Here is a 26878-nt window from a genome sequence, read left to right as displayed (position 1 = left end):
CTTTGATTTGTAGATTGTTGTGTCGAATTATGACAATGTTTAAAACGATGTTGGAAATATGATGGAAATATTGAAGAATCCATTCGGTTTCTGGGGAAGTTAGCTGACATTTCTAACAGCAACTGACTTGGTTGCAATGTATACTTTGGTAACAATTGTATTGACCCACATTTTTAAACAGGTGAATTTTGTCTGCCTAGCTCAGGTGTTGTTAAATTGTGGTCAATATCCAATAAAAGGTATATTCTCTAGGTGTGGTACAAGCACTGCTGGACAAAAGACAGAGAATGTCATGCTGATGATTGAATCTTGTACAAGTGATGCTGATTGTTCTCTGAGCTCTTAAGAGCCTCTTTCTGTGGTGTGGAGAAAATATATTCAAGAAACATGTAGTGGTTGAGCTCCATGCTCAGTAGCAGAAAATCAATGATAGAATAAGTAGTCCAGATTTGTGAACTATATAAGTGCAATAGTGCCATTAAATATAGCTGTGATCATAATAAAAAAAGTGGGAATACTGTATAATATGTGAGTTTTGAATATGATACAATATTTATTTTACGTTATGTTAGGTTAGGTAGAACTTTATTGATCCCTCAGGAATCCTTCGTGAAATTGTTTTTTTTCCAATAGCCACAGCAAATACAGCAATTTTTCATAAAAAAAAATAAATACAAATAAAATAAGAACAAGAACGAAGAGAAATAAAGAGAAAGAACAAGATGATACAATCTAAGTCTAAAGATAAATAACATAGATCAGAGAAAAATAACAAAGACAAAGCATACAAAGACTAACATAGAACAGAACATCCAGATAAGTTTAGTCGTATATATTTTGTAGTATATAACAAACAACACAAGTATTTATGGTGGAACTTAACATGCTAAAATGAACCCATTATTTAAAACAAAAACAAAAATTCAAACGCGTCATATGCTTTACGGTAATATGAAATGCTGATGCGCGTTGCTTGCTGCCTTTACAGCCGAGTGCTAGCCGTGTGTCCGGAAGCGTCAGCGTCAGTTCTCAGTTTGATTCCTCCGCAGCGGGAGCGAGCCTCGACGGAGCCGAACCAGTGGGTCAGGAGAGGCTGGCCGGAGGTCCAGTGGCCGGTGGGGTGAACCCGGACAACCCCGGGGCTCGAACATGGGACTGCTGGCGAGGATACGAAAGGAATGGTTCATCATCGGGATCGTGGTGGTCATTCTCACCGCCCGACTCCAGCCGAGTTTCGGCGTCAGAGGAGGTGAGACGAGGATGACTTTACAACTAGTCTGAACCGACATGTAAAGTAATAATAATATTAACTCAAAAGTGTATCAAATCTGTGAAACTTTACGTTTAAAACATGTCTTCTCCATCTGTCGACTCAACATGGATATATTAGTTAAACACACTAGTGTACTCTTTTAACTTTAGAATATATGTCCAACCTGAGATATTATCTGAAAATAACTAAACCGAATTTACAAGGACACCGAGTGCTTTAACCTGAACTATGGCGTGTTTGGTTAACTGTCCCGTTTAAGACGTAAACAGCGATTGAATAAAGAAGTTGATGAAATCTCAATGGAGTTTGGTGGCGGGTGGGTGTGCGTATGGATGCGTATCCGCGCGCGTGTTACAACCGCAGTGACACGTTGCATTTCAGCATCAATGTCAACACACACATGCTTGCGTCGTTTTGACCAACATTTCACGGCGAGCTGTTATATTTCCGTGACGTGTCGTGACTTAAGTCAACACTGCTGTCGAGCTGCGACTACAAGGTTGTCACAAACACTTTGAGCGATAATACACGTTCTTATCAGCGGTTTATCGCTTTCATAGTTTACATAGACACCATAATGACTTTTGTAGATAAGATAGTGGACATGCTGTGCTACTGTTGGATGTTTTTTATTTAAGATTTGTCACATAACCAGTGGTAGAAACTAAAGTCAATTTAGATTGGATTATTCTAGTACTTAGACACACATAAATAAAGTTATTTTTTAATTTTTTTTATTTGTATAGCGCTTTTCCAGACCAGGGTCACAAAGCGCTTAAACAATCAAAACAATATTCAATAAGTAAGTATATATTTAAAAATCAAGATAAAACTGCACACAACAGGAGTTCCAGAAAATCAAGGAAAAGCCTGAACAAATAGAAACGTCTTAAGATGTTTCTTAAAGGAGTCAGTAGACTCCATCAAGCGCAAAGAGAGAGGAAGATGGTTCCAAAGCTTAGGAGCAACAGCCTGAAAATATTTCTCTCCTCTGGTCCTGAACCGTGTTCGAGGAACCATCAGTAGATTCTGATCCACAGACCTCAGAGCCTGAGCTGGGGTGTACGGCTGGATCAGATCAGTGATGTAAGGAGGAGTCTGACCATGAATAGATCTGAAAGTAAGAACCAGAATTTTAAAGTTGATCCTGAAAGAAGCTGGAAGCCAGTGAATAGTTTTAAGGATCGGAGAAATGTGAGTTCTTCTACTTGAGCGGTCTGTTATGTTTCAAAGTATAGTTTTATGTATTTCTTTAATTGTTTGTTCTCTCATGGTTGAATCATCTCAAAGGTCCGCTAAAGCCAGAGATCACAGTAGCCTACGTAGCCGTCTCCCTCATCTTCTTCAACAGCGGCCTGTCACTCAAGACGGAGGTAAGAAATTCCTCTTGAGAGGTCATGCTTTTCCCATGCCGTCGGTGATGTGGCGTTCTCTTCCGCAGGAATTAACCAGCGCCCTGCTACATGTCCGCCTTCACCTCTTTGTCCAGTCCTTCACCCTCGTCTTCTTCCCGCTGGCCGTCTGGCTGCTGCTCCGAGTGCTGGCGCTGACGGCCATCGATCACTGGCTGCTCAGAGGGTACAGTGTGTTTCTGAATGAAACCTTTATTTAACTCTCGGGCTCATTTTACATGAAGTCTGGGTCACGTATAAAGAGTCATATTCACCACTACCTTTAGGGGGTGGAGGGAGGAATGAGGGTAATCGTGAACGGGCCTAAAAATTCTCTACTGCAACTCTTCATGTTTTCACCTCGTACTCAAATATTCAATGATGTAAAAAGTGTCCGAAGAGGCAATTTTTATTTTCTTATTAACTATCTAAAAATTAATGGTCGATCCTCGATGATTAAAAATAGTGAACCATACTTAACTTGTATTTGTTGTCGTCAAGGCTACAGACCGTGAGCTGCATGCCCCCTCCTGTCTCCTCTGCCGTCATTCTCACCAAATCTGTCGGAGGCAACGAAGTAAGGCGCTACTCACACTCTTTAATTTTCAATATACCAAACATAGTCACATTGAGCTGACAGGACTGGACAACCTGTTCTTTAATACGTGCATTAAATCAACTCCTCTGTCTTCATATTGTATAACAAAAGAAGGTTTCATGTAGTTATAATCAGATAAAAGTAGTTTTTTAGGCTCTGATTTCTGTGCTTTCATCACCGCAGCAGAGCTTTAGCAGCTCAGCTGGAAACACAAACACAGCACAACAGACAAAAGCTGTATCTGTTTGAAAGCATGTGTACTGATCCAATAGACCCAGTGTTGTTACTGCTCTGACTGACACTTTCTCTCCGTCAGGCTGCTGCCATTTTCAATTCAGCCTTTGGAAGTTTCCTGGTGAGTCCATTTCTGCCGTAATATTCGAGACGTGCTGTGACCCTGGCTAGACCTCTAACCACATGTCTTCCTGCTTCAGGGGATCGTTGTAACTCCAGTGTTATTGCTGCTCTTCGTAAGTATCATTTCTTTTCTTCACTGCCTTCCACTTTTAAACAAAGACATCTGTAATTCTTTTTATCATCTCCAGCTTGGCTCTTCATCCTCAGTTCCTTTCTCCTCCATCTTCTCCCAGCTCTTTGTGACGGTAGTGGTTCCACTGGTCCTGGGTCAGGTACTGACACATAGATGTAGAGCATCTCTCGTTTCCTCTGTGGCAGCAAGTGACTCGGGTTCCTCATCACAGGTTTGTCGTGGTTTTATCCGAGAGTTTCTGGAGCGACAGAAGCCTCCGTTCGGTGCCATCAGCAGCGCAGTTCTGCTCATGATAATCTACACGACCTTCTGCGACACCTTCAGTAATCCCAACATCGAGCTGGACCCCACCAGTCTGCTGCTGGTCGTTCTTATCAGTCAGTGCTCTCTGTGTTTGTAGCTCGTCCTCTTTTGTTCCAGCCTGTGTTTGTGATTCGAGCCTCTTTAACCACAGTAATATTCAAATATCTCTAAATCTGGCCAAAGTTTAAAATAATATTGCTTTTACACTATTATATTTGTATTTCATGTTTTCTCATGTCTAATTTTTTGTTTTAAATTATTTTATGTTAGATGTACAGTATTTAAAAAAAAAAACATTTTAAATATCATGTTATAGGTGAGTATGTTATACTTAAGTTTTAATATTGCATAATTGAATTTGACACCAAAAGAGAAACTCAAATTGATGAATTGAAATTAATTGATGCTAAAAATATATATGAATAGCTTTAATTGAGGTATCAAGATAGTTATGGTACCACCACCGAGTATAATAAAAAGTATTATACAGTATGTTTCTATGAACATAAAATTTATATCGATTTATATTAACGTAAACATTTTAAATGTGTTGCTCTTAATAATGATTTTAAAATCTGTTTTAAATTTTCAGTTTTCTTCATCCAGCTAAGCTTCATGACGCTCACGTTTGCCTTTTCCACACGGTGAGTGTATATAATTAACACACATGTTTTAAAAGATGAAAAGGTCAGTTTATTTAATGAACCTTGCAAACACCAACATATGTCTTTCGTGTTTTATTTTATTTTGTAAATTGGTCTTGTTTATAAAGTTGGGTTAAATGCCTTGCTCGGACAAATGAACACATCTGGAGCTGGGATTGATACCTAAAAAATTGTATTAGCACTAACATTACTATATATATATATACTGTGTGTATATATATTTATATATATATATATATATATATATATATATATATATACATTTTTTTTACAAGGCTGTTAGTTGAATCGCTTTCTTGAGTGTTTCAACTTTTCATTAGAACGTATTGCTGATATTTCAGTTTTCTTGTATCCTGTAATAGGAGTACATGTTGGTTCACATATTGTCCTCAAGTATATATTGTAACAGTTTATTTTCGTGTCTAAACAAGAAGGAAGTGTCTCGCCTGTAGTTAATATAAAACTCTGCAGCAAGAATTCTGACTCGCTCTAGTAGAAGAACTCGCATTTCCCCGATCCTTAAAACTAAGGTGCTTTACAAATAAACTTTACTTACTTACTTACTTACTTACAACACCTCACACCCTGAAGAACATATGTTTTTTGGACAGATGGAGGATGACAGCCCTGTATATTAATGATTGTTCTCAATATAAAATTATTATATCGACAACTATATGTCACCTTTCTCTCTGCAGTCCCGGCTCAGGATTCACTCCAGCGGACACGGTCGCCATCATCTTCTGCTCAACACATAAGTCTCTTACCCTTGGTCAGTGACCCATGATTATTTATTTATTTATTTATTTCAAACCGTCCGGAGTGTTAGATTTGTGTGTTGTTAGTGACAATGTTTGTGGGTGCGCGGTCCACACTGATTCTGTCTGCAGGTATCCCCATGTTGAAGATCGTGTTTGAGGGCTATGAGCATCTGTCTCTCATCTCCGTGCCACTGCTCATCTACCACCCAGCTCAGATCCTCCTGGGCTCCATCCTGGTGCCGACAATCCGCAGTTGGATGAGCAGTCGTCAGAAGGTGAGAGGCTGTTTCATCTCGTTTGTACAGGTGCAGCTTCTCACCAGATCTGCTATATTCCAGCTCTAACCCACTTTTGTCTCCTGCAGCCTAGTCTGTTGTTGAGATAGGGCCAAGGCCCGTCACTGCCGTCTGGAGTGAGTAGATGCAAAGCTAAATTTAGTTTGATTGATCATTTGATGAATCAGATTCCCTGAATCATGAGTAGGCTGCGTTTTTCTGACGCCCCCTGCTGGTGTCAGGAAATAACCGCAGCTACCAATCAGCTGCAATTTAATTCAGTTTAATTCGATAAATTGGTGGTGGTGGTGATAACGTCAATGAATTATAATTTCACGTAATTTTGTCAATTGATTATGTGAATGTTTCATTGTGAATGTCCCTCATTGAATTGCAGGATATTTAAAATACATAAACCAACATTGTTTTAGTGTTGGTTTAGTGTAACATCTATGTTTAGAGAGAAAAACAACAACTATTTTTCGACTGTGTGTTTCATATCCAAAAAAATGTTTTAACATATAGAGGACAAAGACTGGAAACCTGGGTGTGGATATATACACATCTGTGGATAATAAAAAATAAAAAAAGTATTTTAAAATCACATCTGAAGTACAATGAAATAAAAATACATAAATATGAGGATTTGTTTAATCAGGACGTTGCTATCTTGAATCAACATATTGATAACCTGAGTCTGAAATTAAAAGCCACAAAATCTAAGATGCCGACTACACATCCTTGTAGAAACCGTTAAAGTAAATTAAATTATTTTCTAAAAAAAAAGGTCAATATTTAGTTTGTAAGATTATGAGACGGACAAGTAGTTCTGGCCACCTCCCTGTTAACCCTTCTGCTAACAAAGCTGCTGCCCTCTGAGGTGTGTCCAGTGTGCAACAGGTGAGACAAGTTCTGGATGGCTCAGGTTCACTGATGCAGATGTGGAGTCAAGGCTTCCATGTGTGTTCCAGTCAAACAGAGAGAAATATTTCACACAACACCTAATAATCTTATATGTATATGATGATTGCCAAAGGTTTGAAGAGCAGCAGGCATAATGACTGTGAGGCTCAAACCACACCTGTTCTGCTCTGTTGGACCTTTTTTAATTCATCACACATTTGTCAAAGGTACTCATCATGATGTAAGACGGCTTAACTATCCAAACAGTATTGTCTGTAAGTTCCTTCTTTCTGCACCAGTGGGAACCTTCTGTGGACTGGACTGTATTTGGTTATGGCAGTTTAGGCCTAACCAACCAAATGCACAATGGTGGTTAGGATTCAGTATTTTTAGAAAACTACATGCCTGTTAAATAATATTCTAACAAAACTATCATCAGAAGTTACCGCCTTATCTTTTACCATCTGTTCCGCAAACACAGAAGAGCTTTGTTTTCTTCACCTCAGCTGGTTTTGATCAGTCCATCAGTATTTTTATTTTTTTTATTTCCTCTGTCCAGGCAGCGAAGATTTCTCTACAGCCGATCTGAAGGTAAAAGATGGACCAAGGTTGGCGTTAACGTGCCTTTTCACCTTCTATCAAGCAACCGAGACCTCTACCTGGTTTGCGATCTACCTTTGACATCCACAGACTACATTCCTACCACAGAGACTTTGTATTTTCTACATTTTTAACGATGTTTATTTTTTTATGAAAAGACTCATATTTTTCAACATTCTTTTTAAAAAGCACCGCCCCATGGGATCAAGACGGGTAACTGTTACAAGGACCAAACTCTACTTCTTTTCCCTTTTCTCTGCTCACACTGCCGGTTGATATGGAGTTTGTTACACTTTCTATTCTTGAGAGGTCAAAGCTAAGGCTGGACTTTATGATATTGTTGACGATGAAATATTATATTGACAAATATTACTTTTGTCTGAAATGTCACTTTTGTACATGATGCTTGAATGTGAGAAGGTATATGAGCTGGAGTAAAAAACGTAAATTATATCATGCTACGTTTTATTTGCCTCAGAAATGCGATGAAGGATTGACGAACACTCAATTGTCTTCATCAGGAAAAGAGAAAAGTCCAGCTCAGGGTCCATTTCTGGCCCTTAAGCAGATTTCAAAACTGTGTTATAAACTGCATTATGCAACAAGAGAACGTAAAATACATACTTTATTTTTATTATTTAAATTCAAAAAGATCTGTTAAATTTCATTCTTTTTTAAAAAAAAAATGATGACAACATCTAAGCCTATAAAAAGTATTTCATAAATATTCTCAATTTCGTGTTGAAAGGAAGATTTTTAACAGAAAAGTTATATTTCATCAAGTGTTCTTAAAAATAACAGAAACAGTTTTGTGAGATGCTTTAAAGGGTTGATGGTCGTCACTGTCATCCTACATCAGAAGTTGAAACCCCTCAATGTGAAGCATTCTTGTTTACTAAGATTATTTACTGAAGTTTGGACTGACTCCACCCATTCCTTAAAAAATACTTTTAAAGAGACTTATTACTGTTTATTCTTCAAACGGAATTGTTACTTACATTGAGAAGATTTACAAACAGGAAGCAGGATCTACTGCTGCAAAGTACAATCTTAAAGTATCTCAAAGTCAAACCCCAGTTTATTTGGCCAAATTATATATAATTCCACCATTAGTCGGTCTGTCATACCACGTCTCAGGCAATCAAACAGCCTGGCAAGTTATAAAATATTAGCAAAAATGTTTCATGTTCCTTCAAAATAAATCGTATTAATCGAGTTACACTCCAGTAAGAAACTCAGGTGGGTACAGGTGTGTGAAATTAATCGGGTTTTTTTTAAGCACAGAGAAGTAGTGTGCACTCAGCCTGAACTTTCAAGCATTCCTCTGGGACTCTGCTCTTGTATTGGCAGCCCTATAATAGTTTTTGGACAGATGGCTCTTCTCTCACATGCTAAGATGGAGTCATTATAAAGTAGGCCTCTGCCAATCTTGTGTATTTTCTAATGGCCGCTACTGAAACATGAACAAGCAAACCTCATCGAAGCACAGCGAAGCCGCAGTCCGTTGAAAGATAACCACACAGACGTACCAAGCATAAAATATTTTTTATTATTAAGTGAGAAAGTTTGCTGAAAGTATAACCGATGACATCTTAGAGTAAAAATATATATGGTTCTGAAATCTGATTCTAATAAAACATGCACCTGTTGATTGGCCTTCTTAGAAAGGTCAGTGCATGAGCCATAGCCAGAATAAAACCACCAAGAGGTCGTGCTAGAGATTGAGACTAACTAAAGCTTTGTGGCAACAACACGCATAAAAAGCACAGCTCATAGTGGCTGCTATAACTCAAGCTAATATGTCCCTGCAGTAAAGTTAGCTACTTGATTAAAGAGTATTTAGTAATTAGAGGATCGATCATCGTAGTCAGTCGCCTGTGCCGGCTAAAATATCGTACTCTGCCAGAAGCACAAAGCTGTTCTCCCTGAGCCGCCGGACCCTCACTAGATCTCCACACTCCTGGACGTGGATCAACCCTCGTTCACCGGTCGCGTATCGTCTCTCCCTGTCGCGAAGTGTCACTTCTGTCCGCTTGCCACAAGCCTGGCGATACACGTACCTCACTCCGAAAACTAGCATCATACCGAGTCCCACAGAGCAGCCCAACAGCATGCCGACCTCCCATGGGCTGTGCCTGGATGTGATGTCGGGGTATGTCCCTCCAGTGTCTGGGGTTTCAAATGGTTTAGGCGGCGGTTTCGTGTCCACCTTTGGAGCGTTTGATTTGATGTTGTTTCCCGGGTTCACATTGGATTTGGGGTTCAGGTTCGGATGGGGTTTGGGGTTCAGATGGACCTCTGGTTTAGGGGTTGCTGAGCCAGAATTGGTTTGTGTCTGAGAGGGATTGTTGTGGGCACGCCGGAGAGCCGGAGAAGGTCCTGCGTGGATCGAGGTTGAGGGTGTTTCCGAAAAAGAAAAAGAGGGAGCAAGGGATGAAATGGTTTCCTTTGAAGTTACTATAGTTGAAGGGGTAGAAGGAATTGAATGTTTTGATGAGGATCTGTAGGGTGAGGATGAGGACAGGACACGGGTTGAAAATGGTAAAGAAACGGGTAAAAAAGTGGGTGAAAAGGAAGGAAGTACAGATGGTGTTGATGAGCCGTTCGTTGGTCGTGAAGAGGGTGTGAAGAAGGGCTGCTGTTGAGGTGAAACAGGAGGCCTAGCTATTGGTGACGGAGTTGGAGGTGTAGAAAAGGCAGAACGTGTCTTGCCCTCAGAATCCTCGTGTGCTGACTGTGTTGACATAGAATCACTGAATAGTCGGTTTGCTTCAGTGGTAGAAAACTGAGGCATTTTTATGGGTCGAGAAGTGAAAGACGAATGTGAAGACTGGTCACGTCCAATGTCCCTACCTTTGTTTGTTGGGGATGTTGTATCAAGTAAGGAAGCTAATCGTGGTACAACAGTGGACTCTGCTTGATTCCATCTTAACTCAAGCTCAGTCAAGTCTGTTGTGTATTCATGGGATTTCCTGTCAGGGCTTATACTGAGGTCTATCTCGGCTGTGGCTGATTTAGGTTGGTTCGTTTGGAATGGGTTTTGCTTTGGAAGTTTCTTATACAGGCTGCTTGATGTTTGCAAGAGAAGACCGAGAAGAGACGGAGATGTTGGTTGTTGACTAAAGGGGTTTGATTGAAGAAGGAGCTCTGGTCTGAGAGTATGAGCTGTGTTTGGTTTGAACTGGTCAGAGTGTTGCAACATCCGGGTCGATGACAAATCTGTATCTATCTGTGAAGAAGGGTTAGAATGTTTGGGAATGTTTGTGGGTTTGTCTGTAGATCTACGAGCGACGGTGAAGAGATTAGCATATGTTCTGGAACTGGTCCTAGAAGATGTCGTATCCACAGTTTGAGAGGTGTCACTTTTAGAGGGAGTGTTGGCATCATTGTTCTCCTGCGTGAGGAATTCAAGCTTGGACTTACTGGTCTGATCATGGGATGTCTGATATGTCTTAAATGCAGACAGGGTGGTATATTGTAGGATCTCCCACGCATTTTCTGGATTTTGTGTTTTGTCCTTCAAGTCAGAGTCATTGTGAGGATTTAAACCTTCAATGTCATCTCTCTTGTTTTCTTCAAGAGCTAAGAAGGATGGTGCAGAAGTAGGTTCGTATTTGAAGGAAAAAGGAGAGTCAGTCCTTGTGAACGTGGCTTTGGTGATGAAATCTTTTCCAGTGCTGGAATCCTTGACTACCGTGTAGGTTTCATTTGTATTCTTCTTTGATTCCCTCTGATGAGACGTCAAAATTGTGAATGGTCCAACTGTCCGATGCGCATTTCGAGTGGCTGTGGCGGTCGTGGTGCTACTTATCTGCACATCTTCTGTGGCAGTTTTGGAAAAACTTTGATTTTGAGTTGACATTGAAGGAGTCGCTGATGTCAAAATGATGTTTGGTTTTGTATTGAACCAAAGATCTGTGAAGAAACAAGTGGACAGAGCTGAATGCCAAACAAAAAAGCTTTTATATTTGAAGTCACACAATGTACCAGGTTGGCCACTGGGCTTCGAGTTTATTACCTGCTACAGACCATTCATTTTTGCTAATTAAAACATTTATAGTGAAACTAATTTGTTGATTTAAGTGTCTCTTAAATATATCTTCGACCTCTATTGATCTCATTAGTATGTGTCTGTTTGTACAAAACTCTCTTTTAATAAAGATATTAGAAAATGCACTTAAGCCCAGCCCACTTAAAACGTTTTTTTTAGATAAAATCTTGTCTACTATAACCACACCCACTCTGCTGTGATTGGTCAAACATCAAAGTTCTTCACAGTGGGTCATCCTTCACAGAAGTCTCAACCTCAAGGTAATCATTGTATAAACAAAGCGGGGTGTGATTACAGCTGGCTGAGTGGTGAAGCCATTATTAAATCATAATAGACTCTGCTCTCGTAACCTCTTGTTCACCGAGATTTCAGACGAGGGGGGGGACTTTATAAAGTACTTATTTCAAAACATGGTCATGATGAGAGACTTCCTGCATCTTGGAGTGGAAGAACTTCAACATTTGAAACATGTGAGTGAGTCAGGAGAGTTAGAGTTTCACATTAGGGTTAGGCTCTTTAAAAGTGAAAAACTTTTCTTACATACCTGGTGGGATTGTGTTTTTTCTGCTTCCATCCATCTCTGTTCCGTCACTTCTACGCCAGAGAGGGCGACTTTTGTCCTTCACCACTTCCGACTCAATCCCAGCCCAGTACACAAAGTACGACTGCACGACCGTGATGCTGGACAGGTAAAGTCAAACGTTTGAGGCAGTTCTCCACACATGAGTACCTTTAAAAGAACCTACTAGAAGCGAACGTCTCCGATTGGTTCATTGGGTGCCTTCCACACGAACGACAGGTTTCTCTTAAGCTGTTTGTCGGAGTGTGTGAGTGTGTCGCCCTCCGACAGGCAGCGGAGTGTGTGAGTCCCGGGGGGCACGAGAGCCCAGCTGCCCCCGACCACCACTGGACCGGCTCCGGTCGGCGCCGCCTTGGATCCGTCTGAATCCCTCACCCCTGACCCGTCCACCCTGCGAGCCTGGAGCAGGAAGCCCATGAAGTCTTTGGAACTGCGGACCGTCACTGAAACAAAACAACATGAACAAAACAAATTAGGGTTTCATGTCGTGATGGTGATGGATGTTGTTATTGCTGTAGCTCCCTGGTGCTGAGGTGGGCTAGCACTAGCCAGTCCTGCTTCCTCCTTCAAAACATGCAGGCATGAAATGAATCTCTCTCTCCCTCGCTATCGCATTTTCTCTCTTTGTCTTTTCTTCCCTTGCTCACTATCTTTGTCTCTCCTCCCTCTCTCTTTCTCTCCCCCTTTCTTTCTCTCACTCACTCTTTCCCCTCTATTGCACTCTCTCTCTTTCTCTTCTCTCTCTCTCGCTTCTCCTCTCGTTGTTCTGAAAAGGGACCAGGCTGGCCTTTCATCTTCTCTGGTTCCCTCTGGTCACATGATCGCAGGGTGGTTGGAGTGTATCCCAGCTGCTCGGGGCGAGAGACTGGGGACACTCTGGACATGTAGCCAATCACTATGGCCATCATCATTTAATATCCAACCCAAGCTGTTACTTTTATTCGCCAATTTTAAAAATACATTATATAAAACATATAGATATAATATAAATCATTTTTAAAATGTTTATTCAAGATGTTTAAATTGTGTATTTACCATAATTACATTTAAAAATAGATGAGAGTTCTAAACCCACACACTATAGATCACAAACCAAGACAATGTTGTGTTTTTTGGTTTGCAAACATTGTTTGTAAATTTGATTTAATAAAAGAAAAAAGAAAAACTGATGTCAAACTTGGAAATTAGAGAGAAACAGTGCAGAGGAAACAAATACTGATGTAAACAAGTATAAGTAGCTACTGTCAGCAGCCTTACTGGTTTTTGTAGACATTACCTGTGACGAGCTGTCCTGGTCGATAGGAGGACGAAGACGTCCGCAAGGTCACGTAACTCTTCTGCGGATCCTGAGGATGAGCCCGGATGTGTCCGGGTCTCAAGTCCTGACAGGCGGAGTGACCCGCTCCTCGAGAAAATGACAGCACAGGTGGAGCCAGAGAGACCAGGAACAAGCCCAGACTCTGATACAGCAGCTGCTGCTGCATCTACACATATAAAAGACAGTTAACTAGTCTTAAATCAGAGCATGTATGCTGGTGTACTATTAAACAAATGATAAAGACTTGCGAATGGTACATATAGAAATGGGGACATATGTAGGGACACTTTTTATTGTAATCATAAAACAACAATAAAACTTTATTATATGTTAATCATCTGTAAATTCTTACTTATTCACTCCCAATTTATGATAAAAAAATATATATATTTATTTGGACATTTTAATGTTAATAATGGGTTACATCACTCACTAAATATTTGTCTTTAGCTGAGATTGAAATGCTTTAAACGATGCAAAGACATTAATAATAATAGAAAAGAAAGAAATATTTGGAATTAGGTTCCTACCTTGTTGATAAATATCTCAAAAGTTGTTCACAGTGGTCCCTTCATCTTCTTTCGCTGTGAAAAACTTCTCCTGACAGCTCAAGCTGCTGGTTTGCTGAAAGTGAGTGCTGATGGGATTTAAGTTTGGAGGGATTTCGGGGAGAGTGACGTAGAGCTACAAGGCATAGAGCTTCACCGTTCATTCACAAGCATGTTCCAGGCCATTGAAATTCAAATGCACAGGCAACACACTGAAGAATTTAACTGCTACTGTTTAGGAAGTGAGAGGATTCTTCATCTTTCAGGAATTACATCAAAATGAGAGGATATATTTAAAAGCGATTTGCTGCATTCTTCATAAAGTGGCATCTATAATCCATGGTGACCCTCAAGGATTATACTTTGGGCCCTCAACTTTTACTATTTTCACTTTAATGTAAGATAATATTTTTTCTGTATTTTGTATTTCAAAGTGGAGCATATTTTCCTATAAAACTTAAATAAAGCCTTGACTGAAGGTGTATTGCTGCTGTTTGTCGATGGGATTAAGACCCCCGACCAAAAGTAACAGGATATACACCAGCTGTAGCCGCCTCCCACCAGGATCTGCACACATTGTCCGACCAGCCTCTGGAACCCAAACATGGGTCTGAGGGACATGTTTACTTCCGTGGGATCAAAAACATTTTGGCATTTGAAGGGGAAAAAAAATCAAATTCTCTGCCAATTAACTTTTACACTTTCTGCAAAAATAAAAGCTTTTTTGTGAGAATCTCTATTATATTTTCTAAATCCCACAAAATATTTGTGTCTGTAAAAAAAAAAAAAAAATTAAATTCTATTGTGTTGATCACTGTACAACTTACATAAAACACTTACATTGTGTTTCAAATATGTATGTTGTTCATTCTAAACTAATCCCACATAATCTTCCCCTAAAATATTAATTTAAAATGTGTTTTTGTTTAAAACCAAGTTCCCATTAAGGTTATACATAGAATTATTTTCTCATGTGTTAAAAAAAATAAGCATATTTCTCTAATGAAAAAAAGCAATTACTTTGCCCATCATATATAGCAGGTGGCATCACTCAAACCATTGCAGGAGCCAAGGTCTCAAGCAGGAAAACAAACAGTTTTGATCAATTGCTCTTCATGGTAGTTATGTTGGTGAGTATTTTTTTTTAACATCTGGAGTGTAAAGAAAGTTACCTTAATGTAAGACTGAATGGTATACTTGGTAGCTTGGTTCACTGGTGTGAGTCATTCTAAGCAAAGTAACACTTTTAATTTTTAAAATATTTAAGACTAAATTAAGATGGTTAATTTGGAGCTTTCCCTTTTGGCTCAGCTTTCTTAAACACAAGGCATCTTAATGTCTAGGGACGCTGCACTGAAACATGTCTCCTTCTCACGTCAATGAAAAACAGTTTTGCTAGAATTCCTTCACCTATGACAGGGGAGGGAGGTAATTACGTCCTCAGGAAATTGTGAACCTTAGTTACAAGAAAAAGTGTATTTTTTAATGTAAAATAATAATACATATTTCATTTATTATATTGAATGTGATTTGAATCCACAATTTTATCAATTCAATCTATATTTCGGGATTCTGAGGAAAAAAATTAAACCAGGTTTAAATAGGTAGAAAATAAAGTGGTTTTGTCTTATTGTATTACTGTTAGGGCTTAAATAATATTGTTTAAAGGGCCACATGTGACCCCTGGGAAACACTTTCCTGACCTCTGACCTGTAGGGAAATATTTCATCCTAACCTATTCAGGACATTGAATCTATAGAAACATGGTCATTGACTATAATATTATATAAAAAATATATATATATATATATATATATTACTACCTCCATTGATGCTCCTTAGTGTATTTCACCTCTCACACGCACACACCGACGAACAAGTGCACGCACGCACACGCGCACGGCGAGAGAGGAGAGAGAGAGGAGGAGGAAACCTCCATCTGCCCTGCTCGGTGACCGACCCGTCATCCTCGACTCCGGGGTAGAAACACGTCTCTGTGCCGCCGCCGTGGATGTCGGGTCGAGAGCGAGGACCGGGGAAAAAACATGACGGTCTCGAGAGGAAAGCCACATTTCACATGAAAGAAGAGTCTAAATATAGGATTTGCCCCCGGACTGCACCACCAGCTCCACCTGCAACCCCCAGCGCCGGTAAGTCACGAAGGCGACAAGAACCGCGCGCGTGTGTCCCGGGGCGGGTGCGTTAGCCGTTAGTCGGTCCTCGATGCTAACTGACCCGTGACAATGACTCGTGAGGTCCTGTGAGGTCGGGTTACCGTGCAGCCATGTTGCAGGGGGACAGAGAGGGGGGGGGGGGCTCTTGACACCTGCCCTCGATCCAGGACGGACTCGTGAACCAGCAGCCTTTCACTTGGTTCCGTTCAGTCCGGGAGTGACTTTCTGACTCGGTGCTGCTGACGACCAGCCATGTTGCGGAGGCAAGGGAGGGGACTCCCGGGGCTTTTTGACACCGGCAGGACCCACAGGACCAGGGGGTCCTGGCGTTGTGCTGGGTGTCCGGTCATGATGTTCCGCCGACGGTACATGACTGCGGCGGGTCTCCCGGACCGTCGCCTGGAGACGGCGGCGGCGGCAGGGATCGGGGTCGACGGGGGCAGGAGACCGTGGATCGTCCACGGTCTTAGTCAAACATGACAAACAAACGAAAGACTTAAGATACATATTTCTCACTTGATCATGTGGAGAGAGAGAGAAAAAAATCGATCCTTTGATCGTGTCAATGCTGGTTATTGATATTGAACATAATAGTATTGATCACAGATTTTGGCTCAATTTCACGTTTCAAAGTGATGATCCGGTTCGCAAGAAACCATTGGACCATCATGTCTGGTGTGAGAAGATGCTGAGGGTTATCAATGGTAATTGATCATTGTTGGTGGCGAGGAAGGTCAGGGCAGGCGATGACACAGCAGGGGTTGCCATGGTGATAACAAGATGATTTATCCCCAAATTATTGGGCCTTATCCTTTTCAATAATTTATTAATCAGAGGTTCACTTTGTTCCTTTCTTCTTCTTGTCTTTCCCCACTTCCCTTCATCTCTCTTTTTTCTCCCCCGTCCCCCTCCTCTTCCTCTCTCCGCTCCTGTCCTCCCTCGCCCTTCATCCTCGCCATCTCTGCTCCTCTTTCTCGCTCATCCTCGCAATCCATCTTCTCTCCTCCCTCTCCTCTCTCTCTCTCTCTCTCTCTCTCTCTCTCTCTCTCTCTCTCTCTCTCTCTTTCTCTTTCAGGTCAATGAGAGGCAGCAACAGCTCAGTGAGAACTGCATTCCCTTTCCTCGTTCCCCCTCCGCTCGCTCTCCTCACCCCGGTCTCCTTTATTTCTCAATCACGCTTCTCTACTGTCCATATGTTGGAAAACTGGTCTTATTTTAGAAGCTCGTCCTCCTCTTCCTTCTCTGATGCCCTCTTCTGAGTTTTGACTCCCTCTCTATTCCTCACACACACACACAAACACACTCTGGAACATGAAGCGTGGGTCGAGTGTGTTGCAGCCTCCATCAGATGCAGCCAAATGGCACACACACCCTGCGAAAATACACACTGAAACACACATCAGTGATGGTGCTCGTTCGAATACAACAGATCTGGAGAGCAAGTTGGGTCTAAGTTCCAGTCCCTTCCCAGAAGCCACCTCTCTCTTCAGCCCCGATGTCAGCACCAAGATGGCGTCTGACCTCCTCATCAGGCTATCTGGTACGAATCAATGAAGCCACACATGCTTCCAGTATATCTGCCATTGGATTTATTTTCAATCAATGTGGGTCATGCAGTGCCATGTGTTCATCGGCTGAGTTATGCAAATCGCAAATGTCTGCAGAAGCCACCCAGAAGGCCGAGCAGCGGCCCGGGACACGCGAGGAGCTGCAGCAGCAGCCGAGATGTGAGGTCATTCCGCCGGGACATGGAGGAGGGCAGCAAGACGAGCCGGGCCTGGCTCTGTCCCCGGACGGTCCCGGGGCAAGTCCCGAACCCCCGTCCCTGACGCACACACCTGACGACAACGCCACGGTGGACACGCTCGCTTCGGACCTGTTGAGGAAACTGGCAGGTATGTGTCATATCCTCCACTCTCACTACACATGTATATCCTTTTAACGTGATCATAATAAAGTTGCAATTATTTAAATTTAAGCTCAAATAAAAGTTACTATCTTTACTAAGACAACTGTATTGGCAAGAAACTGGTGATGCTATACGTATCATGATGCACTGGTAACAATCGCAATATATTTCCATATTGTAGGAACCGAGAATATATTTGTAGTATTGAATCTACAGACCAAAATTGCATTTCATTTGTTTTGAAACAAACTATGTTCAAACATCGGCTCCAACAGTCTGTAGTCGACTGTATCCTCTAGTACTCAGTCATTGCCAGGATCTCGCCGAATTTCATTTCTTTGGCGGTGGAGGACGTGATGACTTTTGTCATCTAGATGCAGGATGTTTAATGAATATATTCATGTTCATTTTAAATTAAATAAAGACGATTGTACCTAATTGAACTATAAATAATTAAAAAATCCTGTAATAAAAATAAGAAAATTTGATTAAAAAATGTAGTAAGTAAGCTTTATTTGTACAAGAAATATTGATATATTTTCTCAGAGCCCCTAGTTAATCGAAGGTCATTTTATTTTAATCAAATTAAAGTCTTAGCTGTAACATATAATATATAAAATAAACATCTCAAATGTTTTAGAAATGGATTCTTAAATTCATTTTAAATTAATCTTCAGGTTTATTGCATCTGGTTTAATTTTTCTCAACAAAAAAACTAAACTTTCCTTATTTAAACGAGGTATCGTCAAGTTTTTTTTACCTTGTTAATAGTTTGTTTGATCACATGTTGCAATGAGAGTAGAGTAAATCCAATTATTTTACGTCAACATATTAATTAATAATAATTAGATTCAAGAAAAATAATATTAAATAAAAAAAATGGCTCCAATCCTTTTGAATGAAATGACAATAAAAATCCTTATGAACCAAAAAACAAAAGTAATTGCCAAAGGCATATGTACTTTATTATAAATGTAGACTTGCATTCAAAGTAAATTGAAAATATGCAAACATAGCTGTGGGGGTTGAAGAGTTAACAAAAAAATCTATATATTTATATTTAAAACAACAACGATTGCTTGTTATACTAGTACTACACATGTTCTTGTCTATTGGGTTAAAATTGATCAGATTGATTAGGGAGAAGCTGGATCGTTTAGTTGAAATCGTAGTTTGTCAGAGAGCGAATACTCATTGAAACATTGTTCGTCCAGGTGAAGCAACACATACAGATTTTGCAACACTCGCTGCGACCCAAGAGGTCAAAGTTAATGGCGTAAAGGTCAAAGAGGAGGAGGTACCAGTGGAAGTGTCTGATCTGGTCCCCGAGCCTCTCATCAAGCGCACCGCTCCTAAGATGAGAAGCCACCATCTCTTCATGAGTAAAACCGAGGAACAGATTCTCCCCAGCTTTAAGGTGAAACCTGCCTTTTACACCTCCAGCCACCAGTCTGGCAGCTCTGACGCTTTCCAGTTCAGAGTGAAGATCGAGAACGAGGATTTGAATCTCCCGTCCTCGCAGGCCAAAGTTGGCCACCATTTCCGCTTCCACGATAAGCGTCCGGAGCAGACGTTCCATGGAGCGGATCTTTTTTCTGGAATCATGATGGAGGAGAAATTTCCTTCCGAAGTTCAAAGCGATAACCAATCTTTCTATGGAGTGAAGAAGGAAGACATGTTTACCTCTGTGTTCAAAACTGAAGAGCAGTTGGATTCAGGGGGACCAATGACCACCCATTGTCTCGGGGCGGCACTTTGGCAAGACATGTCCGTGAACCTGGCGTCCACGCTGCTGCATCAGCTCTCAGGTGAGCAACTCTTTTCTTAAACATCTGCTTGATGTCCTGGAAGTGTTTCCTATGACACACTCTCAACCAGAAACACATGAGCTGAGTTTTCTCTTTCCACAGAGCGAGTCACCAAATCCAACAACCATCTGACAGAGAGGACGACTCCGCCAGTGGCAAACAGGTGCTGCTGCTAGTAAATTTAGATGTACATCTTTAGAAGTATTTTTGAGGTCAACTGTCAGTTTCTACATTATGGAAATTATTGAACCATCTTGTTGATCTTTATTGATTATAGGGTCAGTTGAGATGTTGTCATTTGTTCATTATTTCACTCATTGGCGCCCTCTTTGCTGCCTTTCAACCAAAAAATAAAAAAAATAAAAAATATAATTGTACATTTTTAAACATCACATAGGCTTTTAATGACTATGATTACTTTTGTCAAGAAACAAGCAGATAAGAGTCGATGCTTATACTTAAATGTCTTTCCTGTCTGTTCATGAAGAAGTTCTCAAATTTTATGTTGAACTTTTGAAATAAATAACTGAACTCAAATGTCGCCCCTTTCCAAAATACATGTGTTCACCTCTGATATAAAAAAAAAACCACCTAGATCTTATAAATGATGTGATTTCCAAACCACCCACAGGCTCAGAAGCAGCTGCTCTTGTCTAATTGTTTGGCCAATGGAAGAGAATTATAAACTGATTAAAGCTGCGATTATTCAATGTTCTCTTCAAATTCACCATAGGTCCATGTTACTAGATAATAGAAACATACAAATCTATAATTAGTTTGATCTTTTTCTGGACATGGTCTTTTGGAAAGTGTCACTCAAAAGAACAATACAGCAACGAGAAATACACGAAAGCCGTGTATTCAGTGTATTAACAATAGTTAATCAATATAAATTAAAATATAATTTTTTAGTATTTAAAATAAATAAAAATAGATATTATGGATATTTAAAAACTAGTATTACAAGTATTTAAAATAAATATTTTAAAAATAGAATTGTGGGTATTTAACAAGCTTCACTGGTGCACAGATGAACTAGTAAGAACTCATCTGGTCAACATTCCAACCCTTTAAAAATATGATTTTAAAATAACTATATATTTATAAACACTATATTATATACAGTATACGTCAAATTTTGATTTGAGTGTTGATTGAATGTGTTATCAGAAGCCAGAGCCTTGTGAAAGACAAAACTGTTGGAAGAGCAACTTCTTAATATGATTGAGTTTCTCTTGTTAAGATGCTTTATGGATAATTCCACAAACTTCCAACTGGGAGGAGATCATCACGTCATCCCTGAATGGAGATGACATCATTTGTATTTTTTTCTGCTAATGAATCTGACCGGTTATATCTAGAAGAAGTTAGAATGAGAAAGACATGTAACGATGTGTTTGTGAATAAGAGAAATGTAAATATATACTAACCTAGATGTGAGCACAACAGAGATCTTAGTAGAAGTCTAGACTTGACTTTGTCTCTTTGAATGTGTTTCTTCAGTCCGGGGTTGAAGAGAAGCAGCCAAACACCTTCACTATCTCCTCTTCTGAGCCTAAAGCAGCCTCTAAATGGTAAGTCACTGTTCTTACATTCACACACACCAGATTCACAACGAAATAACATTCAGACCGCTTGGCATCTACAGCTGTAAAGATTTGAATGATGGTAAAGTCTCATGTGAGGCTTTTAAATTGAAGCAGTGTTTAGAGAAACTAGTTTGATTCTGTAGTAAAGAAGACCTCAAATGAGTGCTTATCAGGGGCTTAAATTTGGGATGATAATCAGCGACCATCCAAGAGATTCCCTATTTGTCCTTTGTCACATAGAAATGAAAATAATCACTATCAACAATAGATGTTATCAGTTTTATAGCTCAAGTACATACTGGAAACACAAAACATACAATAAGTAAACATTTTCCAGTTTCTGATTGTGTAGATTATTTGTATATTTAAGGTAAGGTAAGGTAAGGTAAAACTTTATTGATCCCTCAAGAGGTCTCCTTCGGGAAATTGTTTAAAAATTTAGAAATTTCTATTATTTCAGAGTTACCCAACACAAATCATAAGAAAATATAAATTCCACTGAGGTATATCATGTGAAAGGAATAATGCAAGTTGACAAAAATTAATCAAACTTAAATCCCGGACCAACTGAGTTGGAGACCCCTCTTTATCAATGTTGTCCTGTTGAAATATGTGGTCTTAAATTCAGAATTATATATGAAACTACTTTCATAACATCTGTCTTCATTCTTTGTTTTATTTTTTTGCAAATGAAGTTTAACAAAAATCTAGACATTTACTGACACCATAGATAAAAAGTTCATTTTAAAGGTAGGATAAAATACCTTTTACTATTTTTCCTTTCAATCCCCATCACACCATGGTTGCAGATAATTTAAGAACTGTTTTAACACAAATACATTTTAGCAAGCGTTCGACAACGATGTCAAAACATTTTCCAATCATTTCAAGTGACCTGTCAATCAAAAATTCACTGCCATTTGTCCAAGCTGCATTTTTGTGTTAGTTGTTTTTTCTATAAGATTGCTTACAACACAGGGCCTCTGCTGGAAGAGGCGTAGGCTTGTGTTTATAATTCTGCCTTCGTCTTATTGTTTTTTGTGTTTTTTTTTTAATAAATGTCTCATAAAACATATTATGCTTATATTATGGATCCACGCTGCCACCAAACTACCCTCTGGCTTTCTTGCTAAAGATGCTACGGAGGTGTGCGGAGAGGTTTACCAATAACAACCCCTGCAGGGACTGATCATTAGTGGATTCAGGATGAGCTCGGTACAAAAAAATAGGCTTATTTCTGTGTAAGAATAACAGATTATTTCTCCCCTACAGGTGCTCAAAACAGCCAAAGTAAAAACAAGAGGCCTGGATGTTCCTTCTTCTTCAGGTACACTTGCTGTCTAAAAGTACACACATTGAAAATGATAGAAGAGGAAATGTTATGAAGTCAAACTATCGACTGAAGGGTGGCAATTAAAGAACACGTAACCACTTATACAAGCAGCCGTTGTCAGAACTGTAACAGCTCACAACATAGTTTCTCTCATTCATCTCTGACACCGAGGCCCTGTGACCAAGTGCTGCAAAACTGTTCTTTAAGGCACAATCAGTTGAATAATACATGCTTCTACTACATCAGGTGTTCTTTTCTTCTTAAAGGCACAGCACATTACTTTGAGCTCCTTCTCCTGACCCTCCTTACAATACTTGTGTCAGTGATGCGTGTACAATAGACTGAAGTAAACGACCTTTCTTTCATTATGAAGAGACAGAAGCTGTTTTTGCATGTGGTAATGAGTCACTGCTGAAATTGTGTAGTGATGATGAGGACCTGTGATAGTGAGTCATGGCTTCTCGGAGAGTGCGTCCGTCTTTGATCTCGAGTCCTTTGATACACAGTCGGTGTCTTTATCCTTCGTACCTTTGGCCCACCTTTGAGACTCCTGTCAGTTGACTTGGGGTCACACTAAAAATAACCTCAGTTGGGAAAAAATGCAAGAAGAGGCTCCTGCTTCATGTCCATTGCCATGCCAACCCGCTGACCCAGTACCCGCCTGCCGTGCCTATTTCAGGTGTCACGTGTGCGGCTTCGAGATCGAGGCGCACGACCTTTTCTGGAGTCACATGACGGAGCACCGGCAGTGGGAGCAGGACTCCTTCTCCTTGCACTGCTGTGCGTGCGGACACTCCACCGGTAAGGAGTCGGCCATGAGAGCTCATGTGGAGGCTCATTCAAGAAGTGACACGGGGGACATCGGTGGAAGCAGGTAAAAAACACTGTGTGTGAGAGAAGTCCTTCTGCTCATTTGAAGAAATGTGTCATTTAAAATAATAGAAATATCACTAAGCCAACATGTTTCTCACAATCAAAAAACACATTACATATCGTTGATGGTTAAAAGCTGCGTAATATTTTAAACAATTTCTTAATAATGTAATGTAACGCGGAGAATGATTCCACAAGAAAATAATAGGTCAATGGGGCAAATCCGTTTTTTCGCCGGCAGACCGGGTCCGAATCGACATCACACACGAGTGCTGTGTTAGTCTGCATCCTCCTTCAAAATAAAACTTTGTGTTCACTCAAGTTTTTTTCTCACTTTGAAGTGACAAGAAACAAAGTCTCACTGCGGTTCTGTGTGAGTCACTTTGTATTTGAGGGGAAGGGCTCCGGTGTGTCAACGACTGAGAGTGACATTTGTTTATTTGTGTTGTAAGCGTACAGTGTGGGTGGGTGACTGGCGGCGACCCGGCGTGGATCTCTGGAGTGATTGTGCCTCACCTCTCGCTTTTCCTTATGACTCCTAGATGCCCCGTCACCCCTCCTTCTGCTGGCAGCGGTAGAGCTCTGTCAGTTGCCATGGCAACCCAGCTGGAGACAAGCACCTCTGAGCATCGCTGCCGCATCTGTCAGAGGTCGTTTCCAGGGCAACAGGAGCTGCAGGTTCACTTCCAGGGTCATCGCCAAGGCAACCAGTACCGGTGTGACCGATGTGGCCACCTCACAAGGACGGCAAACAAACTGGTGGAGCACGTCCGCGTCCACACCGGGGAGCGCCCGTTCACCTGCGAGCTGTGCCCGTACAGCGCTAAGCGGCGGGACAGTCTGCGGCTGCACTGCAGGGTCAAGCATCCCGGACACGTGAGCGGGGGCACGACGGAGGCGCCCAGCAACGTGCACACGCACCGGACGTATGTGCACGGAGACAATCAGCGCTCAAACAAACACATTCAGAGGCTGCACACGGACACCGCTTCCTCCGCCTCCTTCCTACGTCCTTTACATCCCTCGCTCTCTGACCAAGTCGGGTGGAGGGATTTGTCCCCTCTGCTCCCGATCACGACGCTCCTTTCCCTCAAACCTCGCTCCAGTTTCCCCTCTCTACCCTCGTCGTCCTCGACCTCTGCCACCAAACACTCTTTTCTCAACTATCTTGGGCTAAAAACGTCATCATGAATGTTTCCCTTTTGCTGTTCCTGCTTCATCTTATCTCTTTTTTGTTGTTTCTCTCTCACTTCTCAGTGATCATCCACTCATCTTCAACCTTTTATTCATTTTTATCACCTTTAATTTTCTACATATTTCTCCTACGTCCTCTGTTGCTGCTTATTCCCTCTCACTTTGTTTCTAAATTTAACCTCAAATACTCTTTTATATTTACCGATCTTTGCTCTCATCTCTCGTTTTATTTCTCTTTTTTGACCTCTACCCCCAGACTTCTGCTGAGATGGATGTAAAGATCAAAAATGTATCTCCTCGTCATCTATGAGAATGTCAATAACAGCTACTGTTAAACACTGAACGCACCAAACACGAGGATCTGCTCGGATCGACTTTTTTGCATCATGCTTGTGATTTCTACTGCCTGCTTTTGTGCGTCACTTAATCACTTGACTCTTTGCTATTTAACCCTGTAACATATTTATGGCCTGTCTCGCTCATCCTTCAGAAAACACTGGCTTTCAAATCGAGAGTTGCTGTCAACAGAGACACAGACATGATTACTAAAGTAGAATAGACCGATGAACCTCATTTGTTTCCGTATAAGGTGCAACGTCAACCTCGATTTTAATTTTATTTTTCATATATTGTGTTTACGTGAACCAGTGAATCTTTTTTACTGGTCCATTATGACGTTCATAAGTTGCAGCAAGCAAACCACAAGTGCTCACTTACCTCTGGAATCAGTTCTTCAGCACGACTTGAATGGTGTCACGGATATCAAACAATTAATCTGAAAGTATTTCTTAAAACAATTAATACTGTAATGATAGTATTTACATTAAACGCATGTATAAAATTGACAGAAAACTACACTTTATATTTCAGGTCAGACCCGATTTCTCAGCTCTATGGTTTCTGAAGGACGGCGACACAAGTTCTAATATTTGTGTTGTATATTGAAAATGTACTTGTGTTTACGAAACAACATGACACTTTGATGAGTCTGAAACGTCTTAATTTGAAGTTGCACTTTGTAGTTTTGCAGAGAACCTAACCGTTGTAGATTGCTTGCACCTTCTTTGAACACAGCACTCTCAGAGTACCTTTATTATTTCACCTAACACGACCAAACCAAGAGGACTTCAAAGACATATTTTCCTGAGGACATGCCGTATGAAATATTACACTTATATTGCACTGATTTTGCATGTAAGAGCCTTTGACATGTGATCAACTGCCGGGCGACTCTTCTAAGGCTAACTGATAGCTACGGTTGTCATGTTTTTATCTGATTGTATTTTTGTGTTGTGTTTGAATTTGTTCATCTTGTTCAAAGAACTTTCTAAAGCTTGTGTATAACTAGTAATCTGCCCCCATATAACTTCAGAGCATGAACTGCCAGCAGAAAAAAGGCCTTGTGGACTCAGGATTTTGGTTTTCTGTGTACTGTAAATTCATCTTGAACCTGAACCTCTTACTTTCACCAGAGACTTTCAAATGCTGCTCTCTGTTAGCTGGAGCACGCACTGCCAGGTGAAGCTACCTTCATTCAGAGGCTTGAACATGTGTCTCAAACCTGAGTTAGTACGATTGTACGTCCAGAAGGAGTCTTTGATGTCATAAAGCTGGAAGCAAAAGTCACGTAAGACTCTTAAATAAGTACGACTGAATAGTCGAAATATTATTTTGAAAAAAGACAATCACGCTAATAATGACAGTTATTAATGAACTATCCCTGAAAGACATCGCCTCAACACGTCCTCGCGCATGTCAATCATAATTACACATGTTTTAAAATAGATTACATAAATAAAAGAAAGAAAAAAAAAGGTAATTTATTTCCTAAAAAACGTTCTCTTCTTTTTAACGTTTTCAATTCTCTCCATGGTAACATGGGTATGTATATTATGGTTAAAGAACTGCCGTTCTACTTCTCATGCTGCAGTTGTTGACTTTATTAAAAATGACTTTTCATCTTAAATAACAAAGGAAGAGACGGTGGGTTGAATTGGTTTTGTTTTATATAAGAAGCATGAAGTCAATTTGTGCAAATAACAAACCATTGAATATCTTGGCATGAAAATAATACAGTTTTGGCGTGTAGAATTTGAACTGCAAGAGTTGAGAGGGAATCGTTTTGTTTTTGTTTTTTTACGATCACGTGCACACATTGAATGTAGTTACGATAGTTCCTGTTTCTTTTATGGGTTCTTTCTACATAACAAAGCATGATAATAAAATACATCTGGTAAAAGGT

General features: G+C 40.4%; 3 protein-coding genes across 5 annotated transcripts; 2 read left to right on the top strand and 1 right to left on the bottom strand.

Annotated features, from left to right (window-relative positions):
• Positions 1-1027: 1027 nt before the first annotated feature.
• On the top strand, positions 1028-7712 carry slc10a7 (solute carrier family 10 member 7). 2 transcript variants are annotated; one of them, XM_087789628.1, is made up of 13 exons: positions 1028-1249; positions 2564-2646; positions 2715-2851; positions 3166-3241; positions 3579-3617; positions 3697-3732; positions 3808-3891; positions 3964-4129; positions 4648-4699; positions 5419-5492; positions 5611-5756; positions 5846-5893; positions 7219-7712. In XM_087789628.1, exons 1-12 carry the CDS (start codon positions 1150-1152, stop codon positions 5864-5866), a joined length of 1014 nt encoding a protein of 337 aa, XP_087645754.1. In that variant the 5' UTR covers positions 1028-1149; the 3' UTR covers positions 5867-5893; positions 7219-7712. The 2 variants fall into 2 exon arrangements, with proteins under 2 accessions (XP_087645754.1, XP_087645753.1); XM_087789627.1 differs by lacking the exon at positions 5846-5893.
• A 1077-nt stretch (positions 7713-8789) lies between these two features.
• reeld1 (reeler domain containing 1) lies at positions 8790-12431 on the bottom strand. Its single transcript, XM_087789612.1, has 3 exons — positions 12057-12431; positions 11855-11991; positions 8790-11174 (listed from the first exon to the last, which is right to left on the bottom strand). Exons 1-3 carry the CDS (start codon positions 12305-12307, stop codon positions 9127-9129), a joined length of 2436 nt encoding a protein of 811 aa, XP_087645738.1. The 5' UTR covers positions 12308-12431; the 3' UTR covers positions 8790-9126.
• Positions 12432-15741: 3310 nt separating this feature from the next.
• On the top strand, positions 15742-26878 carry LOC148082438 (uncharacterized). Of its 2 annotated transcripts, none has more exons than XM_087789615.1 (9): positions 15742-15906; positions 17360-17470; positions 17595-17825; positions 19054-19647; positions 19750-19810; positions 21151-21221; positions 22509-22563; positions 23249-23443; positions 23985-26878. In XM_087789615.1, the coding sequence occupies exons 1-9, from the start codon at positions 15768-15770 to the stop codon at positions 24631-24633; spliced, it is 2106 nt and encodes a 701-aa protein (XP_087645741.1). In that variant the 5' UTR covers positions 15742-15767; the 3' UTR covers positions 24634-26878. The 2 variants fall into 2 exon arrangements, with proteins under 2 accessions (XP_087645741.1, XP_087645742.1); XM_087789616.1 differs by having other exon boundaries at positions 15833-15906; positions 17006-17470.

The sequence above is a fragment of the Callionymus lyra genome, chromosome 4, assembly GCF_982586985.1.
Source record: "Callionymus lyra chromosome 4, fCalLyr1.hap1.1, whole genome shotgun sequence".
NCBI lineage: Eukaryota > Metazoa > Chordata > Actinopteri > Syngnathiformes > Callionymidae > Callionymus > Callionymus lyra.
This window is presented reverse-complemented; position numbering and strand designations above follow the sequence as displayed.

Coding starts and splice junctions, on each gene's coding strand:
- slc10a7 (XM_087789627.1), top strand. CDS start 1,150: ATGGGACTGCTGGCGAGGATACGAAAGGAATGGTTCATCATCGGGATC. Junction 2,647..2,714: donor GCCTGTCACTCAAGACGGAG/GTAAGAAATTCC, acceptor TCTCTTCCGCAG/GAATTAACCAGCGCCCTGCT. Junction 3,892..3,963: donor TTCCACTGGTCCTGGGTCAG/GTACTGACACAT, acceptor TCCTCATCACAG/GTTTGTCGTGGTTTTATCCG.
- reeld1 (XM_087789612.1), bottom strand. CDS start 12,307: ATGGGCTTCCTGCTCCAGGCTCGCAGGGTGGACGGGTCAGGGGTGAGG. Junction 11,992..12,056: donor ATCGGAGACGTTCGCTTCTA/GTAGGTTCTTTT, acceptor TTACCTGTCCAG/CATCACGGTCGTGCAGTCGT. Junction 11,175..11,854: donor AAAAAACACAATCCCACCAG/GTATGTAAGAAA, acceptor GTTTCTTCACAG/ATCTTTGGTTCAATACAAAA.
- LOC148082438 (XM_087789615.1), top strand. CDS start 15,768: ATGTCGGGTCGAGAGCGAGGACCGGGGAAAAAACATGACGGTCTCGAG. Junction 15,907..17,359: donor ACCTGCAACCCCCAGCGCCG/GTAAGTCACGAA, acceptor CGAATACAACAG/ATCTGGAGAGCAAGTTGGGT. Junction 17,826..19,053: donor CCTGTTGAGGAAACTGGCAG/GTATGTGTCATA, acceptor TTGTTCGTCCAG/GTGAAGCAACACATACAGAT.